We start from the raw sequence: 13,645 nt of genomic DNA on the forward strand, positions 1-13,645 counted from the left end.
ACCCCTCTCCTACGCCATCCCGACAATGCCCCCCCTCCTGAAGGCCGACTGGGATGGCCGAGGCGACCTCAGAGCATCAGCGGGCCCCATCGGTGTGGGGTAGCGTGGGGCTTTGGAGGGAATGGGGGCCCTTGTGGGCTGAGAGAGGCCAGTACATCCACGTGGAGGCGCTCTGGCTGATGTCGTCTCCCAGTGCTCTGCTTGGGGAAGGCTCGGGGGGAGGGAGCACGTAGACTGGCCTCCAGGACCTTGTTTCAAGTCTGAGTTCTGCCACCTGTTAGCTGGAGACTTGGGCATTCTCCTCAGGTGACCTGAGTGTCCCGGTGGCATGACCACTAGGAAGCCCCACTTTCTGTCCGGGGGGCAGATCAGCTCTGCTGCCTACTCCCAGCGCGCTTGTTTTCAGGGCTCTGAGGTCTCACAGAGGCCATTCAGCTGAGGCCAGAGGGATGGCTGAGCCCTCCAGGACTGTGCCCAAGGGCTAGAATTCCATGGACCTGAATTTAGATTCAAGGAGAGTGACTCAGCAAGGAATCTGGTCTTGGTTAACAGCTCACAGAACTGACCGAAAGCAAAGAAACCAAGCACCATGAAGGCGTCCAGAGGGCAGCACTGCCCAGATCTGGCAGCAACGGCTCGTCCTGTGGGACCAACAGGAAGTGGTCTCTGGAGGCGTCTTACCTGCTTCCAAACTTCCACAGGTGTTGGCGGGATGAAGTTCCTTGCGGACTGTTGGACTGAAGGCCTCAGTGTGTTGCCGGCTGTTGGTCAGAAGCTGCCCTCAGCCCCTTGCTGTCGGGGTCTCCCCAGTATGGCAGCTTGCAACACAGCAGCTTCCTTCCTCAAAGCCAGCTCGGGGGAGCGTCTGTTCACAAGATGGGAGTCACAATCTCACGTAGCCTAATCATCTTTGCTCCATTCTGTTACCTAGAAGCAAGTTACCTGGTCCAGCCCACACTCACGGAGCTGGGACTGCACAAGTCTGTGGATACAAGAGGTGGACTGTTGGGGGCCATCTTGGATTCTGGCGACCATGCTTATTGGCCAATCAAGAACCTCCCTCGTTGCCAGTCCTTACTACTTCCTGTCCAGCGTAGAATATGCTATGGACCGCTACCACTGTGTGCTGTTTCTGTTCTCTCCTTTTCCAAATGGGATTAAAAAAAAATCATAGTTATTTCCTTTGTCCTGTCCACTGTGAATAGCGTGTCTTGAGAGTGGCCATCATCATTTGGGTTGGAGGGATGGTACCCATCACTAGGATTGGGCACCCGTCCTTGAGGAAGTGCCTCTGGATCTGATGGAGAGAGATGCAAATGGCCCACAGATCCTGGACTCGGTGCTGGGGTATCAGCCCCCAGAATTGACTTTGGATTGTCTCTCTTCTTGGGGAGAGAGGGAAGTGCATTTTCTGCTGTGAATAATATAGCTACAGATTTGGGGTAGGAACGTTATAAAATCATATCAATACAGGGAAAGAAGTGGGTGGTGGAATGTGGCCCACAGCTGCCACTTTGCCTGCTAACATCTCCTTTTCGTGCTTTTTGTTTGAGCTCACCTCTTCCCCGCTCTAAGCCTGTTGGGTTTTGGTGAGGTGAGCATCCTCCTTCCTCCCCAGTCTGCCCCCCGCTCCAGGAGAGGGCTGGTGCCTGGGGCCTGGCCAGTGAGCGTGATGGTTGGGGCCTCTGCCAGAACTATCAGGAAAGAGATGCTCTCTTTCTGCCGGGATTGCTGAATTTGTCGAATATAAACCAGGAACTGCTAGTCACCTGCTGTTGAGTTGATTCACTGGGAATAAAGGCAGTGTATCTGCCTGTATCCTGTATCCATCCCTGGTCCAGGAAGATCCCACATGCCATGGAGCAACTAAGCCTGTGAGCCGCAACTACTGAGCCTGCGCTCTAGAGCCCTCGAACCACAACTACTGAGCCCACGTGCCACAACTACTGAAGCACATGTGCCTAGAGCCTGTGCCCCACAGCAAGAGAAGCCACTGCAATGAGAAGCCCACACGCCGCAATGAAGAGTAGTCCACGCTCGCTGGAACTTTCCTGGGATGTGAGTCAGTGAATTCCCTCAAACACATGCATATACTCCGCCTATACCACCCACCCCTCCACCAAAACTAGATTAAACTGGGGTTTCTGTGACTTGTCACCAAAAGTCCTGGCTGATAAAAAAATCTGCTTATGAAGCTAATCTGTAATCTAGAATTTAGAGGGGCATAAAGCAGAGATGAGTGGTTGCCTCAGGGTGGGGGCAGAGGCGGGATGATTGGCTGGATGCCTCAGGAAACTTTGGGGGAGGTGATGGAAATGTTCTTTTCTGGGGGTTGGAAGCATTCTGTGTATTGATTTGGTGATGACATGAGCATATACACATGTGTCAAAGATCATTGAGCTACATATTAAATGGATGTATCTTATTGTATATCAATTAGACCGCCATTAAATCAATTACAAAGATTTAAAAAAAAAAAAATCTGCCTGATTAGGGACGCCTTCTCCTGAGTTGCCAGGAAACTTGGCGCTGGCATTCTGACTCACTGAAGCAGAGTTTTCCATGAGTTTTAATTTTGTGAACTGTGTCCTGTTGTTTTCTCCAAACCCCTACTGGCTACTCTCCAGCCCCCACTGGCTGAGAATGTAATATTTTTGTACTCATGTTCTCAGTTGTCCTGGTTCTGGAAGATTCTGCAACATATTTGCAGAGCTCCCCAGCCTTGTAGCCAACCTGCTTAAGGGCACACTTCCTTGGGCTGGAGCTTCTTCCCAAGCATTGAGAGGCTGGACCATAAATGGACCCATCCCTCTGTCTCGCCTTCTAAAGGAAGCCTTTGGTTCCCTAGACAGAGGAATCTTCTTGGCTGAGGGTTCTGAACCAAGCTGTGCAGAAAAGATCTGGGGCTGCAAACTTCTGGCAGAGAATATAAACCCCAAGTTATCTCAAAACCATACTGGCAGGGTACTCAGGAAAGCTGGGCGGAGGCCAGAGAGGCATTCCATTTCCTCTTATTAGGATGGAAGATGAGACAGAAGAGGTATCGGCTTCCAGGCTGTTCACTGTGCCGTCTGTTGAACACGCATGCCTTCCCATCCCCCAATCCATTCCAGACATCTACAGCCTAAAACCGGGCTGTCCTCTCCTTTGGTCTCTATTGACTGTGTAGTCCAACAAGGCCGGTCCAGGGCGTCCTTGGGCGGCGATGGGCTTGCCCTGTCTACTTCATGCATCACCCCAGAACCCCAGCTCCCAGTGCTTTGCTGATGGGAAGCACAGAGGTCAGAGGCCTGAGCTTCCAGGGAAACAGGAAAACCACTGTGCCTGACGATGACTGGGGCTCCAACCAGGGCCGCCCACCTTGGACGAGGAACGCCATTCGTAAGCACTGGTGTCCACCACGGCCGCTGAGAGTCTGTACTGCAGAGCCCTGTCCTGAAGATTAAACGAGATTCGCACGTGGAGCTCTCAGCCCAGGGCCCACTGAGCATAGTAGGTCCTTAAGAAATGACAGTCATTGCCCTGACGAGCAGTGCTGGCACTGGCTCTTCCCGAGAATGTCCCTCCTTCAGTGGCCGCCCTGCGCCCTGACTGTAGTGTGTGTGACGCTGAGCCACGGCAGACCGAGGTCCCACGGCTCATGGGTGGCGGTCCCTGGCCTCCCTGAGGCTGGCTCTGGCTTTCCAAGTTTGACCGTGTGTATCCCATGTGTACCTAAGAGTGTGTTTCCCCACTTGCTCACGTCTGTAGAGGCAGCGGTGACAGGAAGTATGAAAACGTGGAGAGCTCTGTCCTGCCCGTGGCTCTCCCCTCCCTCACGTCCTGTTGGGGGACGGGGGAACAAGTGTTGTTTCTTTGTCCAGCCACCTAGAAGCTGCCTGGTAGGTACGGGACTTCACTCCCCGAATCACGATTCTATGACTCTGTTGACCAGCAGGTGTCAAAGGAGAATGGCCAGAGCCCTTGCCCCAGGCAGTTTCAGGGTGGAAATCTGTGATGTTTGGGGACCCTTGACTTCCTGCCTTTATGGGACACCCAGGAAGAAGGAGGCTTTTGGTCACCACGGAGGGGGCCCGGATATGCCGTTTTAGGGGGGTGGGGATAGCAGAGGTGCATCACCCCACCCCTGCAGTGGGCTCCGTGGCCCCTTCAGTAATTAAATACCAAAGGAGGGAGGAGGAAAGTGGTCGAGGGCCTGAGGCTTCTGCTTGTGGGCATGTGGGCCTTTTCCCCACCAGCAGCACAGAACCACTAGCACAGAAGCGAGGTGGTCAGGGCGTGGGCAGGTTGTGCCTGGACGCTGCCCGGGGGCTGGAGTGGCAGAAAGGAGAAGAGGCCTGACTCCCTAGCAAGACTGCAGGGAGAAAGGTCCCGGGGCCGGGAGAGGCCCCATTCCTGGAGTTCGTCCCCGGCCCTTCTCGGCTTAGCGTCTGCCAGAGGCACGTGTACGTTCATACACAGGCCCAGCCCTGTCCTGACCTCCAGGCCCTGTTAGTTGGTGAGGGCTGCCCACCCACCCACCGGGCCTGGGTTCTGAGCCGTGGCAGAGGCAGGAAGGCACCGTCGAGCTCCCGGGTGGGGGTTAACTCCCCACTGGGGGCTCGGGGCTCCTGAGGAAGAGGGGAACCCCAGGGGCTGGGATGCATTGCGCCCCGAGGAACCAGGCCTTGGATGGCCCCCTGGGGCACCTGCAGGCCTGGGAAGCCGTTCCGCCGTGTGGAGGGAGGCCTGCACCGCTGGGAGCTTTCCAGCCAGTGGTCCCGACCCCACCCCCTGACGCGCGTCGTCAGGACCCCACTTGGTTTCTCGAGTCCCCAGAGGTGTCAGCTGTGGTGGCCTCCAACTCTGCTTTCCTGGGATTCTCTGACTGGTGTGTGGAGGAGAGGCTGGGGAGGGTGCACCTCAGGGGCTGGGAAAGGGGCGGGTGGGCACCCCGGCTTCATCACCCGAAGCTCCTGGAAACTTCGCCACTGGACCACACAGAGCGGTGGCCTTGCTGGAGCAGCAGCTGGGGCTGTGAGCAAAGGGAGCCGGGCTGCCGGGCACTGGTCGTCAGGGCAATGCACTTGGGGGTCAGCTGGCCCGAGGGTGGTGCTGCAGCCCTTCTCCATGATCACCAGGGCTCTGCAGGCAGAATGCCAGCCACCAGGCGGTACTGCCTCCTGGACGGGCAGTTCCCTCTGTCAGCCGCCCCGCCCACCCTGCCATCTCCTGGCTCTCCACAGAAGAGGGGCGCCCTGCTCCTGCCCTGGACCCCGGACACCCCTGCCCTGGTCTCTCCCCGGGCCTATGCAGTGAGCAGTTTTCCCAGATCTTCCCCCAAAGTGGCGGGGATCCCAGCCTGGACATCAGGAGGCCAAGATGGGCCTGTTCCTGGGGCTGCCGGAGGCGAGGCGCTGGCCAGGGAGCCATCCGGCCCGGCTCTAGTGGAGGCTGTCTCTTGGGAGGGGCTTCAGCCTATGGCTGGGGGGTCGGGAAGTGACAGGCACAGGGACGCCAGCCCTGCCTCAGAGAGCTTAGGACAGAGAGTTCTGGGTGGGGCAGGGGGTGCAATATTGCCGACGACGCAGCAGCCACCCCGGGGGTCTCTGTGTGGACACACTGTGTTCTTTTTTATTATTATTATTTAAACTTATTTATTTATTTTTTATTTATTTATTTTTGGCTGCGTTGGGTCTTTGTTGCTGCGTGTGGGCTTTCTCTAGTTGGGGCTACTCTTCGTTGCGGTGCGCGGGCTTCTCATTGCAGTGGCTTCTCTTGTTGCGGAGCACGGGATCTAGGCACGTGGGCTTCAGCAGTTGTGGCTCGCGGGCTCTAGAGCGCAGGCTCAGTAGTTGTGGCGCACGGGCTTAGTTGCTCCGCAGCACGTGGGATCTTCCCGGACCAGGGCTCGAACCCGTGTCTCCTGCATCGGCAGGCGGATTCTCAACCACTGCGCCACCAAGGAAGCCCGCACACTGTGTTCTTCATGGGCAGGGACTGTATTAGTAGCCAGCAGAGAGCCTAGAACCCAGCAGGTGTGATGAAAACTAAGGTTCCCAGGGGGGGTGGGGGGGCCCTGGGTGGGTGAAAAGTGCATGGGGGTTAGCCAACAGAGTGTAGCGTGGGGACCAAGCTCCCTCCGGCAGAGGAGTGGACACCCTAGCAGGAGAGGGAGCACGCCGGTGTGTAGACCGGCCAGCCGGGAGAGGCGGCACGGGAGCTGGGGTACAGAGCGGGCTGCACGGGGGGCGGCGTGGAAAGGCTGCCCGTCTGGGCTTCGGGTGCCAGTGGGGTCCTCACTGTGAGAACAAGATCACAGACAGGACAGAGGGCAGGAAGCCTTCCTCGCTGCGAGATAGAAAACGTTTATTGATATACACGTATTATCTTTCATCAAACTGGGCCACCGTGCTTGTAGGTGGGCTGAGGTGGCCAGGTAGAGCCAGTGCCCACTTTTGGGTGGGGCTATAGCCCAGAGACTGCCTGGACGGCCTTCCGGAGCCCCTCAGACCAGGCGGACGGCAGCTCAGACATGCCGGCTGGTATGGAGTCAGAAACGAGAGTGAGCCACTCAAGCCAGCCGACGGCTTTTCCTGCGTCCAGGCACTTGCCGTGCCAGAGGCTCCCCCATTTCGGCCACCAAAGGGAACGTCATGTGCAGAAAGACTGGGCTCCCAGGCGGATTAAGGAGAAGCGTCTCCCAGGTAGCACCCTTGCCTTGACAGGGCAGAAAGGAGACAGCAGGTGTCCCAACAGCAGGACAAAGATGCTGGCCCGACGGGCGATGGGCTGGCTGTTCTCAGGAGGGCTGGCTGATGGGGCAGGAGGTGGATGGGCTGCGTGACCCCGTCCTCTCCTTTCCTGGCCATCCTGGGGCGGGGAGGAGCCCCACACCTGGCCCACCGCCCGGGGGCAACTTCTGCAGTGGGTCACGGAAGGAGGATAGCTGGGAGGAGCCTGGTGAGGCCACGGGGTCTGTTTGGAAGTGGCTCTTCTGTCTCTCGGCCACCCCCAGAACCTCGGCCCCGGGAGAAGGCGGCACGCGGGTGGGGAGCAGATTCTTCTCCTTGCACTCGGGCCCCGGGGCTGCTGCCCAACTCCTGTCCCCCTGCAAAGGGTCTCTGGAGGCCACTCCAGCTGGCTGCCGCCTCCCCTCCAGGAGCTGGCCTCTCACGAGGCATTCCCCGAGGCGCACTGCATCTCCATGGTGACCGTGTTGGGCGTGCTGCCCCCCGCCTCCCCCGGCTCGGCCCCGTCTCGCAGGGCCCGCTGGAAGACCACCCTGAGGGGCTCCCACAGCCGCTGTGACTTGTCCCTGCCGGCCAGGAAGTAGACGACAGGCTTGGCGCTGCTGTTGATGCAGATAAACAGGTCGGTGACGTACTCGGGGAAGGGGGCCGGGATCTGGAAGGCCCAGAAGAGGAACCAGTCGATCCCTAAGTAGATGGAGGACACGAGGAAAACCGAGACCATGGCCAGGATGACGTGGTTGAGCTTGGCCGAGCGCTGGCGCCGCCGGGCCCGGCATTCCACGTGCAGGACGAGCGCCAGGCAGGGCAGCACCATGAGCGGACAGGAGACCAGGAACAGCAGGATGCCCAGGAAGGTGTCCACATGCCCGCAGCCCGGCCCGGACGCCTGGCGGCCCAGGAACATGCAGAAGTAGCTGTGGATGCTGGTGACCAGGAGTGACAGGCTCCAGAGCAGCGAGCACACCACGGCCGACAGGCGCTTGGGCCGACGGCGCCAGTACCAAGAGGGAAAGATGACCGACAGGCAGCGCTCTGAGCTGATGGCTGGCAGGAGGCTCACGCTGGTGATGAACATGCAGAGCCCCAGGATCCGGGACACCGCGCGGACGTAGTCGGCAAACGAGCCCAGGAAGCCCCCCGTGTTCAGGATGGAGAACACGGCCTTGCTAAAGAGGTAGCCGACGTCCGCGCTGGCCAAGTGCAGAAAGTAGATGGAGAAGGGGCTCCTTTTGATGGAGAAGCCGAAAAACCAGAGGACCAGCCCGTTGCCCACCAGGCCGCACAGACAGAGAAGCAGGAAGATGTAGTTCATGACGGCTGGCGGTGGCAGCATGGTGATCTGCTCGATGGTCAGGAAGCCGCGGCCGTAGAGCTCCGGGGCCTCGCTCACTCCCGGACACATCTGCGCAGGCGTGGAGGGGAGACACGCGGTGATGCTGGCTGGGCTCCATCCCCAAACCTGCACCTGCATCCAGGTGTGCTGGGCTCCGCCCCCAAACCTGCAGCTAAGCCCAGGTGTGTTGGTCCTGATTACAGACGTGGCTCTGGAGCAATGAATGGGCTCCAACTGGAGCAGAGACACCCTTGATCTGACATAGTGCTGCCATTCTGTGCCCCAGAGTCTGGAGCTCGCAGCCTACAGGAGTGATAGTAAAAATGGTGAAAAGAGTCGGTCCCTCATAAAGGTACCCGGTGGTCCACCGGCCAGAAAATGTACATGTTGTGCAAGATAAAGAAAAACTGAGGAAGCTTTCCATATTGAAGGAAACTAAAGAGACATGACTAATTAATGCAGGGCTGTAAGCGTGGATTGTAGAGTGGATCTAACCATCACTATAGAGGCTATTAGGGGGATGACTGGGAAATGTGAAGGTGGACTATGTATTGTACCAATGTTACACTTTCTGAAGAGGAAAATGTACCGTGGCTATGTATGGGAGTGTCCTTGTTCTTAGAAGATACAAACTGTTTGGGTGCAAAGGGGTTTGGTGTCTGCAATTTACTTTCAAATAGCTCTGGGAAAGAAAGCACCTATCAAGAGATAATAAAGGTTTATTTTTTAAAAAAAGAGATACTAGAGAGAAAGCACATGTGGCAACAGGCTAACGATTAATGAATCGGTGTATGCAAAGTTACAAAACTTGCAATTTTTCACACTGAAACATGAAAATATTTATTTTAAAAAACAAAATCACTTGTCAGTTACCAAAACAAAACCAAAGTGGACCCAGACCTATAGTGGAATCAGAGAGACCTGGGGAATCAGAGTTGGTTCCCTGCTGGGCCAGGGTGAAACTCTGGGTTTCTGGATCATGAGGGATCTGGATCTGGCCCAAGGGGGTCCCTAGAGGGCGAGACACTGAGGCAGTGGCTATTCATAGAGCTGTGTATTTTGACAATTGGTCTGGCCGTGTGAGTCCATCTGGCTAAATGACAGTCTTGCCTGCAGGGTCTGGGCTGGCATATAAATGCATGAACGTGGGTCATGTGCAAGAAGCTGACAAGTGTGTGGGGGGGGGGCAGTGGCAAACCGGAGGGCACCCGTCCTGAGCAAGTCGGCGGTGCCCTGCTCCAGCCGGTGGGCGCCAGTGGGACCAGCAGGCTGAGTGGCTCTTATTCATCCTTTTCCCTCTCCCCAGAGAAGCCAGAACTCGAGATGGTAATGTAAACTATCCTGATCTTTAAATGTTGACATTTAAAAAACACGGTGTGGGCCAAACATAACACATCTACAAGCTGGATTCGGTGCTCAGGCTGTGGATTTTGACCTCCCATCCCCAGTGGCAGAGGCTGTCCAGAGCACTGTCACTGCCCTGCCCACACCCCAGCAGACATCACTAATCCATCCCAGCACTCTTTCCCACAGAGCCCGAACCTGGCCTCCCCCTAATCTAAGGCCGGGTGTCAGTACCCATTGCTCATGACTCTCCCTCCAAAACCCAAAACAAAACTGAAAAACAAACCAGAAGGTTCTTGAGGCAGGACTATTCTGCTACTTTCCAGATGGGCCCCAGCTCCGGCAGAAAGCTGGGTCCCGAAAGACTGCTCTCTGGGCCTGACACCCCATAACAAAGGGAGGGACCTCTGGCCTGGCTCCGGTCAAGGGCACCCTGCAAGCAGGGACTGGAGGGTGCTGGCAAACTTTGGGGAAACCCCAGAAGGTCAGGGCATGGGGGTCCCGGTCACTACCCGGCATCCTATCCTCTAAATATATTTATTGACCCCACATCTGTCTGTCTGTCTGTCAACTCTCAAACCCCTTAGCTCGCTCTTTACTCAGCCTTTCGTCTTCTCAGCTGGGGAGCAGACTCAGAAATTTACAAGATCCAGTGTCTAAACAAGTCCACGGAGGACCAGCGCTAGCGCTGGAGGGAACTGGGTGGCAGGGGCTGCATCTGACAGGTCAGATCCCTCAGTGCCTCTCGCAGGCTGGAAGAAGTCTGCAATCCTCCCCTCAGAGTCAGAGCTGGAGGGCCGGTGAGTCATTGGACGTGTGGCTGCCATCCCGGCCACATAGCACCTTGTACAATGCCTGCTCTGGAGCCTGGTGCCCTCCCTGGGCTCTGCCTTTTCTCTGGGGATTTCTGGGGACTCCCAAGCCAGTTCCTTCTCTGTCTCCTGTGGCTGCCATCTTGCGGTGGTCACCATCAGGGCTGCAGGCATGGTGGGGAAATGCCGGGGGCTGGGGTCCTGGCTCTGCCCCGACCTCCGGACTCACCGCAGTCAAGCTACTACACTGGCGTGAGCCTCAAGTTTCCTCAAAGGTTGCACTTGGTAAACTCAGGGGTCCTTCCAACTTGAGAGGGTTTTTCCCGGGATTCAGGAGGGAATTCCAGAGCTTTCAAAGGCCTCAGAGAAGTAGGGGGCAGGAGGGGGGGAGGGCAGAAGGGGTGGGTCAGCCTGATGGGTCGTCAGAGTCTCAGCCATGGCTAGTGCCTGGAGGCAGAGGGTAAACTGGGACTAACGGACCCTGGTGTTGGGCGACGCTGGCAGGGTGGCCCAGAGCCCCACGGAGCTCGTGACACCAGGGCCCTCTTGGAGCCAGCCTCGCAGGGCCTCCTGGCAGGGCCTGGCCATGGGAAATAGCCGACCGCCCCATCTCCCCAGGGAAGAGATGACAAGGCCTCTGGAGGTTGGTAACAGATGCCCCAAGGTCTGCACAGGATGGGATTCGAGGACGTCCGGTGATGAAGACACTGGGGATACGAGGTGACCGGTAACCAGTGCCAGGCCACGTAGCCCAGAGGGGCCCTGCTGCCCGCCTGTCTGTCCCGAGCTAGAGGATGGGCCTGGGTGGCAGAGTGCCTGTGAGAAGGGGATGCTGGGCGGGGTCTGCCCCCTCCCACCACACCATCCTGCAGACCCGAGTCGGGGAGCCCCCTCTGTCGGGAGCTGATGGTGGCACTTGCCTTGTTCCTGTTGGTGGGATGGGTCTCCCAGGAGCAGTTTCCAGCCATCCCCAGGCCTGGTGAGTCCAGATTCCTTATGGCTCTGCTCACAGCTCACCGGCCTGCACAACGCACCTGGCCAGGCAGAAAGAGTCACATGAGGGCGGCAGTGTTCTCCCCTCCCTCGCAGACCCCTCCCCAGGCCCTCGGGGGTCCCCCTTGGAGGGCAGGCTGATGAGCTATCCCCTGGCCGCCTTAGAGGCAGGGCCTTGTGGGAGGCACCGGGCTTCTTGCTGAGTCCAGAGCAGGAGGCGTCTGTGTGCACCACTCCCTCCTTCTCCGGGGCCCTCGTTCTCCCTCCCCGCTGCTGACACCCTAGGGACACCTCCTGGGGAAGAAGCCCCTCTCCTTCCCCGCTTGTTCTGAGATTTCTGGAGCCAGACGGCTTCTGGAGATATCTTTTATTTACCTGCACACATTTCTTGGACACCACCTTTGTGTCCAGCCAGGGGTGGGACAGGGGTTCAGTCCCAGACAGGAGAGTGGGGGAGGAAAGATCATTTCCGGCAAGGAGGCTTCCTGGAGGAGGAGGCTTTTGCCTGGGCCTTGTGTTTGTAACATATTAAGGTGTCTGGTCTTTCCCCTACACATGCCTGGAAGGCAGGGCACCCCGATCGTTAGCATCAGCATCGCTGTCACCACCATCAACCCCGTGTCAGTGAGTGCCTGCTCGCTTACACCCCATCCTCCTGTTTGGTCCTGGGTACCAGCTGTGAGGCAGTTGTAGTCACTCCCCTATGATGAGGGCAGGGAGGTGAGGTCACCTGCCCAGGGCGCACCCTATAACTGCCACACACACTGCAGCTTTGCTGATTTGTGTACCTGCAGGACCAGAGCGGCTGCAGAGACAGGAGGGCTGGAGGCGGCACCAGCCTCGAGGCTGCTATGGTGGCCCCGGCTCCAGGCTGGAGCAGGGGCAGCTGGACTCGGCCAGGACTGCAGGTGGGAGGCCTGGGAGAAGTAGTGACAAGCCGGGGAGGGGGCGTCCCTGCGTGAGATCTGTCCGCCCTCCTCCGGCAGAGCTCATTGGTCCACCTGCCCCGGGTGCACTCGAATTGACTCCGGTCCCCCAACCTGACCTCGGCCCCCGCCCACAAGCACCCATCCCTCCCACTGTGCAGGCGGGAAACTGAGGCTGTCAGCGGAGGAGGAGCCTTGCGGGGGCACAGCCTGGCCACAGGCTGCCGTGCCCCTCCTCCTCCGGACTCCCCCGGAATTCCATCCTTGGCCGCCACGCGCGCGCCCCTCAGCCCCGGGCCGGGCAGGCGCCGGTCATTGGCTGCGCGGGAAGGCGGTCCCCGCGAGCTGCCCGCCCCTCTTTAACCCTCAGCCTCCCGGAGCCAGCGGCACAGGGCCGCCCGGAGGGGCAGCGGGCGGGGCCGGAGGTGCGGACGGCGCGGCCCCGGACCGCAGCCCCGCAGGGCGTGGGGCTCGCGCCGGGGCCCCAGGTGGCTGCGCGTCGCGGAGTGGGGCGGCGCTTATGCGTGAGAACAAGTGAGCCAGCTCGTGAGGCGTGTGCAGTGTGGGTTTGCAGACAGCGGGGGGGCTAGGAGGTGTGCATATTACTGTGTACCTCCCACCCCTCCCCCGTGACAGCCTTGACTCTAGTTGGGCCACTGTCCCCATTGCCACGGACAGACCTCATGCTTCTCCACACTCTGGGGCTTGTCCAAGCTCTCCGGGTGCCTGCAACCCCCAAACTGCCTGCCTCTCCCTCACCCCTCCTGGCCTGGGGTACTCCCGCTTCCACCCTCCTCTTCCTACACCGTTCTCCCTCTTCTTGGTCGCCCTTCCAGACACACATCACCCCTAGGTCTGGGCCCCAGGCTTGGCCCCCCCAGGAATGTCCTGACTCTGAGAGCCTCTTCCGTTCACCTCTGCCAGGCTAGACCCCCAAGGACACACATGCCCCCAGGACAGCTGGCTGGGGCCTGCCCATGAGATCCGACTGGGGCTGGGCGTGTAGTGGTTGATTCGAGGTGTGGGTGTCCCTGTGTGTCTGAGCCCTTGCTGTCCTGCCACGGGCCATCCGAAAAGCTACTGCACTTCCGTGCAGAGAGATCTGGAAGCCAAGCTGGACCCCACGTGCGCCATAGAAAGACGTGTGTGTGACATGTGTATGGGACGTACGTGAGTGCGTGTGAGTGCGTGTGCCCCTCACGTCAGGATCTGACGTGTGACAGAACTAGCTTGGGCTAAAGCAGACAAAAAAACCTGCCAGCTCAGCTCACTGCTGACCCTCCCCTCAAAGCACAAGGCCAAGGATGGGCCCCCAGCCACCTGTCTGCCACCTCAGGAAGTCACCACCGCCCACCACGCCCAGCTCCAAACCCACCTGGGTCCCCGCTAGACAGGACTTTACACCAAGAGGCCTTGGTGGGAACCATCAGACTCCAATTCTCCTGTCGGTGTTCCCAGCCCCTCTCCTTGTCCCGGGGCTGCCGCCTGGGCTGGGTCTGAGAG

At 58.6% G+C, this 13,645-nt stretch overlaps 1 protein-coding gene across 1 annotated transcript; it reads right to left on the bottom strand.

The window, feature by feature from the left end:
• Nucleotides 1-6,336: 6,336 nt before the first annotated feature.
• LOC114886460 (mas-related G-protein coupled receptor member F-like) lies at nucleotides 6,337-10,556 on the bottom strand. Its single transcript, XM_029206955.1, has one exon. The coding sequence runs from the start codon at nucleotides 8,203-8,205 to the stop codon at nucleotides 7,153-7,155; it is 1,053 nt and encodes a 350-aa protein (XP_029062788.1). The 5' UTR covers nucleotides 8,206-10,556; the 3' UTR covers nucleotides 6,337-7,152.
• Between the last annotated feature and the right edge of the window lie 3,089 nt (nucleotides 10,557-13,645).

Source organism: Monodon monoceros, unplaced genomic scaffold, assembly GCF_005190385.1.
Source record: "Monodon monoceros isolate NGI ecotype Baffin Bay Population unplaced genomic scaffold, NGI_Narwhal_1 Super_Scaffold_7, whole genome shotgun sequence".
Taxonomy (NCBI): Eukaryota; Metazoa; Chordata; class Mammalia; order Artiodactyla; family Monodontidae; genus Monodon; species Monodon monoceros.

Excerpts from the sequence above, each read along its gene's own strand:
- LOC114886460 (XM_029206955.1), bottom strand. The coding sequence starts at position 8,205 with ATGCAGGTGCAGGTTTGGGGATGGAGCCCAGCCAGCATCACCGCGTGT.